Source organism: Botryllus schlosseri, chromosome 5, assembly GCF_051294905.1.
Source record: "Botryllus schlosseri isolate E-star chromosome 5, Bs_hap1, whole genome shotgun sequence".
In the NCBI taxonomy this organism is placed as follows: Eukaryota; Metazoa; Chordata; class Ascidiacea; order Stolidobranchia; family Styelidae; genus Botryllus; species Botryllus schlosseri.
The window spans coordinates 8,012,113-8,028,519 of NC_137240.1; the positions used below are offsets into that span (position 1 = coordinate 8,012,113).

Genomic DNA, 16,407 nt, shown 5'->3' on the forward strand with positions numbered 1-16,407 from the left:
GTCAAGTACTGCCGTCTACTGTACGGTGTACACTGAGCGGCTATCAAGTTACCTAAGGAAATATATAACGTTTTGCGTATGCGTTGCGTACAACTACGATCTGCGCACACAACACAAGTGCACAGTGACTTTGCGCCGCGGTGTGTTATATAGTCTGGCCTAGTTTCTCTTTGGTCGGTTTCATACCAGACGCGAGCCCTGTTCGCGACACAGTCGGGTAAGTTTTTATATTGGACACCCCATTCTAATTTCAGCAAGTATTTCTTACGTCATATCAATGTGTAGATAACGAATCCTTCGCTACATAGTTTATGCATGATAAAGTTTGTTTGATTCGAGAAATAGAGAAAGTATACCTGTCGACCACAGTACCATTCCAAATCACTTCTAAATGCGTTTGAGATCTTTCGAATCATATACGTTTAGTCTCAAGCAAGTATACGTATATGTGTGCGAATCATATGATTTGATTAATTGATCAGCAATTTAGCATGGAAAGATTGTCAAGTAGGCCCAATCGCAATGACGAGTGATTAGTGCATATGGCGATTAGCGATAATATTCACAGTATTCTATTGTTCGAGTGTCACTCGAATACGACTTTATCGAGGATTTAATCCCGGGTGATCAGTAAGGAAGTACCACAACTATTTCCACAGTGCCACTATCTACTCGGGTAGTTTTCTACTGTCGTTGACATCAGTGCATTCGAAAGTAAGCAGTTACAGGGACTAATATTCAATGCCGAATGCTTAGCACAGACTCCATGTCACCAATTCTCCGATATCGACATACTCTTGTCTGTTCCTTACATCGCCCTGCGTACAGTGTACATTGTGTGTCTTGAGCGGATAAAATAATGGAACCGCTGATTGTGATATTCTCCGTGCTAATAAATACCATCTCCGAGTGAACCGTACAAATTTAGAAGCATGATTATTGATTAGTTGTCGAAATGATACTGATAGGTTTGAGATGCGACAACTCTTGTATCTAACTCTGACATCATAGCGAGAACTTTTGACCTTCTCAGACGATGAGTTGGCTGTCATGTCTTGATAAAATATAACGGATCTACATAATGCTGGGCATGGGAAGTCAGTAAAGTGGTGTATCACTGCAGTAGAAATGGGAAGGCTACAGAAAATACCTTGTCGCTAGGTATATTAATCGTTGGATATCATGTTGAGATGAATTTACTAGGAATGAAAGAATTTAGCTAAAATGAAAATGCAAGCCGCGACTAAACGATATTTAATTAACAGAAATCATATTGATTATGATAAAACTGTGATCGCCATGGAAAGCCAATACCATTTCACCAACGTTACATCCGTTTGCACGCACTATTATTTGTTTACGAACATGCATATGACTAAAGTAGCATGAGAATGATACCACATGCTTGCAGCGATGTATTAATTAATGGCGATTTTGTCAGCATGAGCTTGCAACTCTCCAAGATTCAGATTGAATGTCCATTGTCCACCTGCAGATTGCAGTATCGAATGTAATTTGCGATATAATGAACACCAGATAAGACTATGCCAATTTGACCGTACATCTACAGTCTACACTTATTCTGCTTACACTGAAAAAGTGCGGCCTCCACGTAGGCCTACTGCCAATATTTTTTTAATTTACTGCAATTCGAACGAACAACTTTCCGAAGCGTGACTGGTTCGACGTCTTTGGTGACCATGATGATTCCTATACGTTTTGCAAGCAGACAACGCTGGTTGTGCATTTGGACACGCCTGATCGGCGGTCAAAAACCTCCATATAACTAAGTCAAGCACACTGCCGATCGCATCATTTTCAGGCTAGGATTACCCATCACCAATGTTGACCAACGCACCTGCGTGGCATCTCGCACAGGATACCGTAATAGCTGCTGCATGAACTCCCATAGGCGGTAAACGGAAAGGTGCCTATTCCCCGTTAATTATCAAAAAATATATTGATTTCGTTGCGAGATCGGCAATGTATTGGACTTCATTCATTACAGTTGAATGTATTTACTTTTCGTGAAGTGTCCGTGTCTTTTTTGCACGACGTGCTTGGCCAATCACGACCTTCTTGGCAGATTAGAACAACGCTAGATATTAGAAATTCGCGCCAGCGCGCCTTGCGCGCTTGGAAACTGTCCCCTCATCAATTTTGATGTGATCCACAAACATCTTATTTAAGTATTTGTGGATCACTGGGTAAGTAATGATGACCGCCGGTATGTATTTGTCGGGTCATAGGCTGTATTGAGAAATTAAAGCCCGCTTCTACGTTACGTCAATGTCGCACACGCTGTAAAGTTATTGTAGCGAGACGAATGTAGGCTATTGCGGCAGAGGTGTGCGTACGTTTTGTATGCTGATTACGTGGGCGTGTATACGACGCCATACCATCCCTTACACAAGTGAAACTATTTGGTATATCAGGCTTAGGCGCACTGCAAGATATTTGCAATAATTAATCTAACCGACCGGTCGCCTTGACGCATCTCTGAATGCTTTGGCATCTTTAACGCTCCTGTGCGCTGACGTAATATTACGAAAAAACTATGAGGTCTGCAAATACATGCTATGTGCCTCGTCATAGAAATAGTCAGATTTAAATGACCCAACAAATAAAAGTTAGTTCTACGTTCTCCCTACTATTCTCGCATACTTTGGATGCAAATTGAAAGTGACTATGCCTGATTGATTCTCTATATAAGCGTCATATCCATACGACTGTAATAAAAATAAAAATATATCGAAAACAAATTGTTTACAACGATTCGTGTACTTGAAACAGTTATTTCTTAGATTCTACGTTTAATATATGCTGATTTATCCTCTGTCTGGGCCTGCAGGGACACTGGGGTTATTCGAAAATAACTTTTTTTCCGGATTCCAGGGATTCACGAAATATGAGGTTGGCTAAAAAAACCTGCAAACCAAATTTGGCTCGATTCCAACTAGTAAAAGCAGACGCTGAGTAAATTGAAATTTTTTGAATTTATTAGACAAAATGAAATTTTCAAATTTTACTGTCAACCCCACAAAATTGTTAAGTTGCCTGAAAAAACGATGTATAACATTTTTTTGCTCAATTCACACCAGTATAAGCTAACGTTATTGCAGTTGAAAATTTTAAATTTGCAAAAATAGCATTGTCGGTGGGAAAACCCAGAATTATAAATGAAAAACTCAAATATCTTCGTTTCTACGGGTTGGAATTGCGTCAAATTTGTTTTACATTGTTTAAGTAGACAACTCAACAATTTTACGAGGTTTACAGCAAAATTTGATACACAAAGTATCCCTGCATTATTCGCTATTGGGATTCCACAGCCAAACAGCATCATCGGACTATAGATATGAGTGGCCATAAAGAATTTCGTTCACTTCTGTGCCCTGGCGATAAAAAATATCATCCATGAGCAGGGCTGTAACCAAATCGCAAGGTTCCGAGTCACAAGTCAATCTCACTTTTATAGTTTTGACTCGAGTCAAGTCGAGTTATTTTCAATTCACCTCCGAGTCAAGTCCGAGGCCAAGTCACGGAGTAGAGTGTCGAGTCCGAGTCATAGTGTTTTGACACGAGTCCGAGTCATTGTGTTGACTGTGCAGTTCCGAGTTAATGTCATGTGAAACCCACTATTTACAACTCTGCTCGGCGATATCGAATGCTTCGCAAATTTTCCTCAATTTTAACAGTTTCCGGTAAAATTTTCAATTACCAGAACTGATGGAAAAAATAATAATAGTCTGATAACTTTACTATTCTTCGAAATTACAATAAAGTTTCTGGTAAAATTTTTAAGTACCAGTACTGATAGACAAAATAATAATATAATAAATAACTTTACTAGTCTTCGAAATTACAATAAAATGCCTGTCATGGTAGACCCAGTCTCGAGTCATGCGCAATTTTGTTGAGTTGAGTTGAGTTGAGTTGAGTCATTACAACCCTGTCCATGAGCCAATGATGTCACCATAAAAGATCTTTCCTCATCCTTTGCATATCAAACACGGGCTTATGAGGTAACATGTTAGCTCTTAACTGTCATGAAGAATGCTTCAAATAGATGTGCTTGAACCTTGAAGTTACCTGGGGTAGCTGAAGAGTAACAAAAATCTGGAATATCCAAAGGACGTCCGATTCTAATATTAGTAAACACAAATTTCGTTTCATCTATCTTTATCTCTTCAAAGGAAGCTTGGAAAGCTTTTGTTACGAAAGTCTGTTGGAAGAGTTACTCGCTAGCTTCTAAGATCCGGGTTGCAATATGAGCGTGAGCATTAAGATTCGCACTTTCTGCATAGCCAACAACATCTGTTTCCGTTCAGGAGACCACAGTTCAGAAATGTGAGGCTTCACCTTGGAAAGTGGCATCGTATTGTTCGCTTGTTGTTGTTTGTGGTAGCCTATTCGTGATGTTTGTCGACTACAATGGTAAATGACCATTGGTTATTTTCACCAGGCCGATATTATTTAACGTAGGGTTGGCATATGTCCTCATTTAGGAGCATTTGTTCTCCTTTTTCAAAAATTCTAAATGCCCTCCAAGGACGCCGAAATGTCTTCCTTTTTAGCAATTCGTCCCCCTTTTGTAGCTTTGAGACATTGAGAATCAGGCGATCGTACAGAGACAACTAACAATGCCATAATATACGTGAAATGTGGATTTCGACAGCAAGGTTGACTAAAATATAGATTAACTCCAACCGATTATACGTGGGGACGGGTCTTTCGGGAGTCGAGTCGTAAAACGACCTTTTTGTGCAATTGAACCATCAAAATTTAGCAGTAAAATTTCCGGTATTATATTAATGATTGCTACTTCCACTTTTGAAACTTCTATAAAGTATCCACTTTTTCGGATCTCAGAATATGGTAACCATACTAACAGGATTACGTATCTTCTTCGATTCGGTTTATCAGCAATTTTTATCAGTTCAATACACCACAAAATTGCGATACAATGAAAAGATAGGAAGGTGTCGAGACCACTTGGAGTAGTCTTTGGAATCAGACACCCACCTTGGCCTATAGGCGATGAAAAGAGGAGGCATGCACACTGAATGAAAAGTACAAGAAGATAGTATATAGGAAAATGCAAGGGACAAAAATGGCGTGGAAAGGAAAGGACGCAGTTTATTTTTGTCCTTGATGTTTTTGCGGCATATACACCGACTCATGATACATATATAAACGATCTGCGCATATGCATATCTTGAGTGCATGATGTGCATATGCCGCTGGACAAGGAAGGTGCAGATAAAGCCTTTTACGGCACCACCCCTACATGCTATCCCAGTAATGCATGAGCGCCAAGCAGGAAAGCCATGGATACCAGTGTTACTAATCAGGTCTTTGATCTGACCCGGCCGGGGATCGAACCCACGACCTACCGATCAAGAAGCCGGACGCTTAACTATTACGCTATCCTGTCGGATAGTCCGTGGCATATCAAGGAAGGCGAGATCGATAGGTCAGGTCGTGGTCCGGTAATTTTGAGGGCGGACAAGTATTCATTTAGTAAAAGTTGCTAGTGTTTTGACTCGAATGTGGACACTTGACATGCTCGTCGACTGTCGGTGAGATACTGTTCTACACGTCAGGTCCAGCATATTTAATAGAGCGATGATCTTTTCGGTCGATCACATGATATTTGGACGATGTGGACGCGCGTGTGTTGTAGGACTACTTGTGCGCTTTTGATTCCGATGTAAAGAACTCATTGAAATATATGGGCAATGACCGCAGTGGAACTGATACATAAACTTGGTGATTTCTAGTTTCCGCATATCTTCTATGTTTAGGACACCGAATCTCTTCAGCAGCAACTTGTTGGAGGTTAAAGTATTGTTTCATATTTGCTTGTAATGATTTTCTTGTTACTTAATTTTAGGACAAGAATGCAGAACAAGTCCATATCCTGTCTCAGCCTTACCCAGACGATGACGAGGAAGAGGATGCTGTATAAAGTCATTTCCATCACGCCAACTTTTGAATTCATTGCAAGTCGGACCTGTGTGAAAGATTGAAGATATTTCCAGCCGAAGAAGTTGTTGCTATTGCAAGTGTGCGAGGCCGGCGACGCACCATCTTGCGCACGAGGTCAGATGCGATTGCTCAGGCCAACGGTTATGTCGTGCACACCACGCCTATTGGAGGTGCGACTGGTTACGCAAGCAATTATATTTTGCGCACATGGCCTGTCGATGAATTAGCGAGGATTGTCGCGCTCGCGTGCAAACGTCAAACCAACTCAGCAGGAGATTGCGTGCTGTGCAGACGACTCGCGTTAATTGGCATCACGCGTTTTGCTAATTGGTAGCAGTTACACTAATAATACGAATTACTGGGCACGATGGCTGAAATCGATGCGCGATTGGAAACAAATATGAAGAAAGGTGTGATTACAAGTTTAATATCGAGGGAGATAGTTTTCAAGCGTGTTGTTCCCATGTATAATACGCACCCCCCGATTTTAGGTCAAAAAATCCTGAAAATTTTGCGGATTATACATGAAAAATTACGGTAGAACGAGTCGCACACTTGCATGTTACTGCAGTTGGTAGGGGCCGCTTTCAAAATTGCAGGATATACCACCGTGACAAATATATAATGGCACTCAATTATAGTGGGATTTCTGAATTGCATTCACCAGCACTACATTATAGGGCTATCTAACTGGTTATGTCTGAAAAACTTAAGTAGAAGGGCTTCGTTTGTTATACCGCAACATTGCACAATGTGTGACAGATCTGCACATGGAGGATGTTGGAACGACCAATTGATCAGAGTAAAACATCCTATTTTTTTTGTATCTCTATTCGTATTACCTCTTCACCTTCAATACTTGCCATCTTGAATGACAACGTCAGTGTGCATATATTTTCACTGTCATCAAAGAACTTTAACCTGCCACTTTTTAAAATTTTTGTTACCGTCCCATTTCTATGGTATTCGGATATTGCGAACGTAATTTTTCAACTTGATTTGACCGTGGTTGCTTTGACTCGATGCTGTGCTTTTTTTTTTATTTCACTGCAATGTTTAATGTATCGCTATGTCTTGTTGCATAATGATTTTCAAAACTTGCCAACCTCTGTATTTCTGATACATTTGTGTATGTGCATGTGTAATGCGGTGCGTGTCTTGATTTTATTCTCATTGGCAGAATTCTAGGTAATTGCTTCGACCTATCTTAGTTTTTCAACACTTGCCCATGTGTCGTATTTTGTAATCCTCCCAGCGTGCATGCTTCTTTACCTTGATTGATTGACAGGTGTTGCTTTGACTCAATGCTGTGCTTTACTTTGCTGCAGTTTTTATTATTGCCTATAATGATTTTCAAAACTTGCCAACCTCGGGTACCTCTGATATAGTGTAATGCGGTGTGTTTTTATTCTCATTGACGAAATTCAAGGTAATTGTTTCGAACTTTCTTTTAATTTTTCAACACTTGCCCATGTTTGGTATTCTGTAATCCTCCCAGTGTACATACTTCGTAGTCATCTTATTTTTAGCCTGATTGATTAATCGATGGACTGCTTGTGATATTTTTGAGTCCACCTGCTTTATTGTATCTCTTCAACTTGAGTGAGTGATTGATTTTGACGTGATTTACAGCCGTTGTTAATTTTACTCGTTGCTGCTTTTTATTCTTGACAATTTGATAATATAAGCTTTTGCCTGAAAATCAATCTCGTGTAAGTGTATTTGTGCGTCGCCTAACCTGTGGTATAAGGGAATATGCAGGTCCAAGAGCTGGCTATAGCAAGCTAGTGTTCAGAGGGTTGATCAGTGGATAGAATATGGATATCAGTCTCAGCCAGACTTTGTCCCTACAGTGGCCAGGAAATGACTTGCTGGGATGGTAGGTGGACACGCATTGGATGACGCCAGGAATCGACACTCCCGGTGCAGCCGGATGGCACTAGCATGAATATTGGCCAAATGACAACTTATCCAACGGATATCCGCTTGCCATAATGTGTTTGCTGGGACAGGTCCCTTTGGGGCCCTATAGTTATGAATCTTATGATACGGAGTATAACGTTATGTTGCAGTTTTCGCTGTGGCTCGAGTGCAGTTTTACTGACAGCTAATGTTCCCTCTAAGCTGCGCACGTGCGCAATTGCGCAGTGCTGACACGGTCTCTGCGCACAGAAAATCTAAGCTGCGCACATAGAATCCGAAGTGATGACCTTTTCTTTTAGTTGGTACGCACGGTTGTCTAAGGGACTGCGCAGTGACTTGGTGCACCAGTCATGAGTGCGCACAGACTCACAAATTAGAGAGGACATTGCTGGAAGCCCCTCAACAGATGATGCTATATTGTAACTTCGCATGGATTAACGATTTGAACAGTATCAGAAGAAACCAGGGTGGCATGAAGCGTCTAAGGCACTTTGGGCATTTGGTCACTAGTCAGGGTATCCAGCTCGCTGCCGTCGAAGATGCGGAAGAGAGGAGTTGAGTATCATCAGCGAACATTATGGTGTTCAATGAGGAGGTTTCAAAAATGTCGTTGACATATAAGGTGAAGAGGACCCGGTTCAAGTACTGAGCCTTGGGGTAGCCTACACCAGAGGTCACCAGATCTGGAGAGGACAAGGTGTTTAAGATTGCAACAATTTGTTGGCGTCCAGTGAGATAACTTTTCATGAGCTCAAGTTGTGGGCCCCGAAACCAGTAACGCGTCAATTTCGTGATGAGACTATTATGATCTACGCAATCAAACGCTCTTTTTAGATCAAGAAAAATGCTACACCCACATTTTGCTTCTCTGAGATCTCATAATACTGTTCAGCCACTGTTAAGAGGGCATGTGAGGTTCGGTATTTGTTTCGGAAGCCAAATTGTTGAGTGGAAATGACAGACATTTTGGCGAGGAGAGGAGCAATTTTTCGAATACAACCCCGATGCATGGGAGAACGGATATCGGACGTTAGCAGAGGTGGTCAGTACCGTCACGTTAGTTGGTGATATTAGTTGTATCCCCAGCCTTGTGGACCGCCGGGACTACTCTGGCGTTCTGTTGGGTAGACACCATTTTCTATCACGAAGTTGAAAAAATGGGCGATATACTGTCGGATGTGCAAGCTTATCATTTTCAAACACCATGATGAATTTGGTCATAGCCGCGGCTTTGCGCGTTTTCAGGTTGTTGATTGGCCTACTTCGAATTCGTATGTGGTCGTAGGTCCAGCACAATAGACTGAGATATCGATCTCACCTCTGACCTGACCGACACAGGTTTTTTTTAATAGAAGAAGCAATATTAGAACCTATACCTTTTTGTGTCTGTTGAAAAATCTCTCATTGAATTTTGCCTTTTTTACCTTCCGATTTGTAGCACTATCCACCGCTTGCGCGAAACAGATCGTTCGGGTCGATGCGCAACAGCGTCACACCTAATTCTTTTTGCAAATGAAATATCGGGATCAAATCGGCACTTCTTAACCTCCCACAATACACACCACCACGAAATTAACAATTCAAGAACCGATTGCGCCCAATTCCCTGCGGCTAATGAAGGTCGAGACGAACGTGTCATCACTATCGACAAAGTTGACCCCTGGTTGAGAAGCACTGCCCTGCGGCCCGCATACGGACCTTTGAAATGCTGTATCCGGTTCTCGGAGCTTTATCCGGTCAACCTGAAAATAGCTGCCAGTTCCAATGACCGGCAAACATACTCATTGCTGTTTACTGCGGTAAACCTGCACACAATCCACCAATTCGACTTCGCCAAATAAGCACAGCTCACGTAGAATACCTGTCGATGGCGCTCACCACACAATACTTTCCCCTCATCTACCACGAGCTCCATGACACATCACAAGGAACACTTTACTTAGATAACCAATATGTGTACTTCAAACGATGCAAAATACGGAAACGTTACATCGCGAGAAACGCTCGACTACGCCACGATACACCTCCAGAAACGTGCATCCTACATCAAAAACAGCGTCAAAGCGGTCAGGGAACAGTATGCGCTAATCAATTTCACGAGAAGTTCGCCGTCATTGTATTAACTCCTGTCGATGCAAGAGTCGAACAAGGAAAGAGATGGCTGTTTGGTCGGCATCATAGCGTGCGTTTTCAGGGACCGTATGCACCAGCGCGTTTAAACTAACAGTTATAACACCTCTGCGAGCTTCAAATTCGAAATCAGCAAGTTTCAGCCGACATATCGTCCAGATCTGGAGTTTAAAGAAGCATAGGGTTCGCCGGCCTTTTCCAGTTCATCATACCTGGTGCATGTCGTCCTCAGATGAGACGCTTTGAATCGCGGCAAAATCGACATTGGTCCAACAAAAGGGGTATAGCACGCGTAGTGAAAAACTGAGGTAACGCGATCCAAACACCAAGCAAATGATTCGAATAATTGACTACAGGCACACAATAAAGAAAAGTGTTACAGAACCATAAAAATGAGTACAAACGAATAAATAGGACAGCGGTGGGAATGTTAACCAGGCGCCACACGTAGTATTTCATGAAGCGGCGCGTAAAAAATAGGATTAGCCGGTAATTCGGCGTCAAATCATACACGATTGGAATTCTGTGACAGCGCATGGGTACAGCCTCGGCTGAAATCCGTGCGGCAAGTCGGAGGCCCGAGCAAAAATAGTAGGTGCGATTACAGAAAACTGTGCAAGACACGCCTGCGTCGCGATGGCTCTTGGAATGGTAGACACAGTAAAAGAACATTGGACCGCATACACGATTTCATGAAATGTCGATTCGCTAGTAGTGATTTCAAAAACGCGTACATGATTTCATTATTCGCTGGCGTCTCGTTTCCCGGAGTACTTCTTCTCGAAGGCCGGTCGGCTGGCTCCGTACGGCGTCATGCCGGACTGACTAGCGCCTTTATTGCTTCCCGCCTGCGAATCACAACACGAAATTCAGCGGCTGGCAATCCAATATAAGTCACGCAAAGCGATGAAATCGTGAAAAGTATCGCGGCTGCCGGCTGTCATTGCAAAAACTTGTTGCGCGTGAAATTCAGAGGTGGTCGTGATCGGTTAGTAAGTATTTAAACTTTTCCGGAGTACTCAAGTATGTTCGGCGTACTTGCACCACTAAATCAAGTGGTTATATTATACACTACTTACCTTGAAAATTGTTACTTCCCTACCTGAGTACCAACATTGACTACCTATACTTAGACCACACCTCTGATGAAATTTCAGGTGTATGTTCTCATTTATGTTCTCGTGCAATGTGAGGGCACGATTCAGTACGCTATTGGCAGGATATTTACGAGACGCGGAAGCTAACCACAGACTTTGAATATTTTGCTACATATGCCTGCAAAGGCGCACGAAGATAATACTTGGTTCAATTTCAAGGGACAACACCTTGAAACAAGCTAGCGTAGATCACAATGGGGAGACAGGTTCTCGCTGCATTAGAGCAAGATTTCAGCAGTGAAGTGAAGTCGTATACGTTTTGAAACGACATTACAAACAGCATTATTTGGCACCGATATGTCACGGATTGAGCAAAAGTAAGGGCAACATCTGGTTCGCTCCACTTCAACCTTTGTCATTGGCAAGGGTACAAGTTCTACTAATTTGACGGCCCATACAGAGTAGGATGAATTTCCTCATTGAAGAGCCTTGTAAATATGGTGGTATGGAATTTTGCAGACGAGGTGTAAAGAGATTAGTACTGGAATGAAACAGAGTAGGAGTGTTGCCATGGTGATGCTGATACAATTGGTACACATCCACATTTCTAAGCCCGTCATAGACCAAGTATCATATCCCAAGTGGAGAGGGAAATTATTACTGGAACCGATATCAGTCTTCATTATACCATGGTCGACACCTACCAAGCCCACATTGCCTGTTCAATAAACAAATCAGTATACCATCGAACCTTCAAGATGTGTCTCCAGATTGCAAGCCACAGACACGTCTCAAACCACTAACTTACACGTGATTCGGTACTTACAGCTCAGTAAATAACACCAATAAACATATCCAACAATTCAACCCATCACTCACGATCAGCAAAGAAAATGAGCTACTGTGACTAATAATCCAGATATGAACCCGTCCAATAAGCCCAATATCAATAGTCATTATCCCGGTTCAAGTTCAATACTCGTACATAATTCAAGACTTCAACAAGCACTTGCAATTAACAAGTAACCTAACTAAGCTCATTACGAGACGGAATTCAAATCAATACATTCGTTATCTTAGTTTTTATACTTTACAGAAACATTGGCACCGATACCACATGAGATATTTATGAAAGTGGGCATATAACCACGGAATATACTAAACAGTGACTTACAGGACAGGCTTATCAACTCCTGTACCTTTTCGTTTTCATTGATCATTTCCAGATACCATTACATTATCGGTAGAGAATGTTTGGGATTGTTAGGGTTGGAAGACAGAAAACGCGCCATTGATGTTTCCAAATTCTCAATGGGGGCCACAGTGTAAAAAAGTTGTACACGTAATGTGTAAATAAGAGGCAGTAGCCTAATCTGAATTAAAGTAAAAGAAGATGGCAAAGAGGACAAGTGATGAAAACGAAGTGGCATGTGCCTGTAGGTGAAATAGATATGTCATGTCGTGGTCTGGAAATCTTGAGCATGCCTATAGAAATATGTGGTTTGAAAATATTGCATTTATGATACGATATTACATACTTGAAGGCCTATAATTCCTTCGCCGGCACGAAGTTGCTCCTGGCTCCACTCTCGATTCTGTTTTTCTGCCACGTAGACGCCGAGGTCGCTTTCTGTTATGCCTTTTGATTTAGCCTGCATCATTGCGACTCATCAGATATATCATGATCGATACCAAATCAGACGAAAACGCTGTATCCTCAATACATCAAATATGATCTCATAGATCGTGTGCAGCATCAAAGAGTCGGACATGATGCTTCATGAATGAAGTAACCAGGAACATAAGTAGGATGCTTTGTACGTTGTGCCCACTATAATATTAATAACCCATATCCCAAAACAAGTCCAATTCAGTTTAAATATAATTTGGAGCCATCTTTATAAAGTCAAAGCATTATCCAGTGATGCCTGCGCCAAAGCTGATTGCTTAATTTCAATACACAACCCGTATAACAAGTTCATACCCAAAATGCGGTATGTTTTCAAACAGATCTAACAAGAGGGCACAATCGTACGTTGACATAAATAGCTGTTTGACAGAATTAATATCTGAAAACCGAGTCAGGAAGTGACTATTCCGAGACCAAACGCGATACTCACCATATCCACCAGAGACAGCAGACATACTTGCACCTAGGAAAGAGTATTCACAATTCAGTGCAATGCAATAGAACTAACTTACTGCTGTAGGCGGATTTGAATTATTGATTGAAGTCGACGAATGAATCATTCCGACACAATCAACAAAACATCAATGGATGTCACCGACTGAATGGCACCGATTGAAATTCGAGTCCGCCGTGATCGGAAGTCGTTCCTCACCTGAGACATATTACTTTCGTCATACAAGTCTGCAGTCTGAAATAAGCTGGTCGTCGAGACCCCAAATTCTTTCACAGCTTTGAGGAATCCGGCTATGTTCTCCATCTGAAAAACACCATTTCTAAACACGGCAAAGCCCTCAAGTAACACCACTGTACAATTGTACATGTACAATGATAAATGTTTTTACGACTGGGTTTTGCCAAATTATTATTATCATTATTGGTGTCATCACATTAATGGGGTTCTTATCGGCAATTACTTTCTTTAAAGATTCGTTACTGAAAGACAGTCTGATGCCTAGACACAACATAATATATACAGAGATGGTGCTCAATAGTCCACTGATCTGTGAGAAAAACACGGAGATACAGAGATATGTAGAAAATGTCGTAATGAGTTATAGCAACGTTTCAGTAAATCCCAAATTAATAGTCATCCCGCAATTTCAATGCAATATTTGCGGGGACACAAAAAGGCCACAGTAAAGTGGGTTGACTTTGGACAAATTTTCACACAAAACAATTAAAAATCTTGGCAATTTCAGACAAATTGTCAGAATGCAGCAGGAACAAGTCTTGTGTTGCAGACTAAGGATTTAAAAAAAACGAATCGAAAATCTTCATTGTTATCAATGAGAACCATAATATTTCCAATTAACCGTCCAATTGAGATTTTTGCTGCACAGCACGCTTTTAGTTAGGTCCATAACACACATGGTTTAAGATATTGGCAACCAAAAGCTTACTGTTGATAACTTTTGTATTTATGGCTCACATACGACAACTCTGGGCTTTGATGAAATGACGCCCCTTTTTAATTTATCCATGATACTCTAGTTTATTATATGGGGTAGGCGTAGGACGTCATATATTTTTGTTCCTAATGTTTGGCGATATAGCGATATTAATTCATCATTTCTTGAAGGTAGGGAAGGTACTGCAGTCTCCTGAAAAAAATTGGACCAACAGCAGCTTTACTGTGTAGAGATAGTCATCAGTAACAATAAATGTGATTGATAGTTACAGAAACAATCAGGCATTCATCTCAGAATACAACAATGCAGTTGTAAATTCCTAAAATAGCCCTCATACATTGACAAGGCTTTCCCCATGGCTGCACACAAGTGGACACTTAAAAACAACAATGACAAAATTGCTTCAAACACCCTCTCAAGCTACTATAGAGAATGGCCCTGCATCTATTGAACAGTGAAGATATGTTTCATAAACGTCCATGACACCTATACATACAAAATTCGCCCCACCTTCTAGGTCTGGCTTTGATTAGGAACATTTGAAAAGGTAACTTACACAGCGAAAAGGATTCAACATTTTCGTATGAGGGAGTTTTTTCGGCAGCTTGCCAGGATCAAGATAATCCATCAATCTGAAAAGTTTAATAAGATCAATGGATACTTCCAAAACTGCTGACACAGCGAAATAAACAATTTGAACAATACTGCACGAATATGTTTTTTGTGACATAATACGGTAGACTACTGCTACATTTGGAGTTGATAAGTTTTAAAGATGCCAAGCTGTTGATCAGAGAGGGCTATTGACCCATCTGCAGGACTGTGAAATAGTCTTAATCATAATTGATAACTTCACATTCCAATACTATCCGCATTTGTGCATAATTGCCTTCCATAGAATAACAATAAAAATATGCACCATACGAGGCATATCATTATTTGTTACATTCAGTAAATGGGCAATTCACTTCACAATTCCGAACGCGAACAATGTATTCCCTTCATTGTGTAATTGAATGGTTCAATAACCTGTTGGCACCAAATCAGTTGAAATTGAGGCTCAAGCCACCTAATCACTGATTCAAAGTTGAAGAAATCATTGATCTACTAATAGGATATAGGCGAGTCAGTTAGGCTAATCAAAGAGGATATTGTTATCAGAATCGATAGTAGTTGAAAAGGAAATTTATATCGCATTATAAATTATAGAAATAAAATATGGGTATAAATAATATTCGTCGCTGGAAAACCAAACTGTGTTATGTCCATTTTTGGAAATTTTGACTATGACCATTAAATTTAGACATAAACCAGTTTCGTTTTCAATTTACCTTGAAAATTCAAGTTCATATGTCCCCTTCACTAGAAAGTCATGCTACTAAATAATTAGGAACCAGGTTAAAACGAAAAATCTATGTTCAAATGATGATAAAAAAAATTCCAAATAACGAAAAGTGGACATAACACAGTTTGGTTTTCCAGCGACGAATATCAGTAGCAAAACAGATGATAAATATAATATGGCCTGTGGGCTTTAGTGCACACTGAACGAAAAATACGGTACAAGAGCACAAAAAGGGACAAGCAGTAAAAATGAAGATCCATGTTTCAACGAGAGGTTCATGTCACGTTTTCCAGCCATACCTTGGCTTGGTTCCTTCCACAAATTCACAACTATTTCTTGTAAAATTGACACGTTATAGCAATTTCGGGATGATAAAATTATTGCTATCGGTATGTTCAAATACCTAGAGTGTAAATGCCACTTACGCGCAGAGAACGATTCCATCTTTCAAACATTCTGCGAAACTGAGATCTTCTGGCAGATTTAGTCCGGTGCATTCAGCTATCCATGTGCGTAAATCCTGTTCTATCGATTTGTCATACTTTGATTTGAGCTGAAATGAATAGCCGTGTCCATAAACTTTTTTTAGATTTCATACAGTCATCAGTCAATACGTTTCAAACTTAATACAGTCAATAGATTTCACGACATACCTTATTTTTGACTTCACGGCTGAACCCATAAGAGGGACCGCGGGTAGCCATGACACATCAATCCTTCAGACTTACAATTTATATAAATCTTAAAAGAAAATGGATATCTACTGTGAAAAAACAGTAGGCTGAGCCGGAGTGAGGCTAACACACATCACCCAACCCCTAA

The 16,407-nt window shown here is 40.8% G+C and overlaps 2 protein-coding genes across 2 annotated transcripts in view; both read right to left on the reverse strand.

Annotated features, from left to right (window-relative positions):
• The window catches only part of LOC145438903 (radial spoke head 10 homolog B-like), a 260,639-nt gene that overhangs the window by 84,644 nt on the left and 159,588 nt on the right, over positions 1-16,407 (reverse strand). The window lies entirely within an intron of this gene.
• On the reverse strand, positions 9,849-16,379 carry LOC145438873 (calponin-1-like). Its single transcript, XM_080316252.1, has 7 exons — positions 16,239-16,379; positions 16,011-16,138; positions 14,797-14,872; positions 13,484-13,588; positions 13,262-13,294; positions 12,680-12,793; positions 9,849-10,892 (listed from the first exon to the last, which is right to left on the reverse strand). The coding sequence occupies exons 1-7, from the start codon at positions 16,287-16,289 to the stop codon at positions 10,788-10,790; spliced, it is 612 nt and encodes a 203-aa protein (XP_080172378.1). The 5' UTR covers positions 16,290-16,379; the 3' UTR covers positions 9,849-10,787.

Coding starts and splice junctions, on each gene's coding strand:
- LOC145438873 (XM_080316252.1), bottom strand. CDS start 16,289: ATGGCTACCCGCGGTCCCTCTTATGGGTTCAGCCGTGAAGTCAAAAAT. Junction 16,139..16,238: donor GCCGTGAAGTCAAAAATAAG/GTATGTCGTGAA, acceptor TATTCATTTCAG/CTCAAATCAAAGTATGACAA. Junction 12,794..13,261: donor TGCTGTCTCTGGTGGATATG/GTGAGTATCGCG, acceptor GCAATGATGCAG/GCTAAATCAAAAGGCATAAC.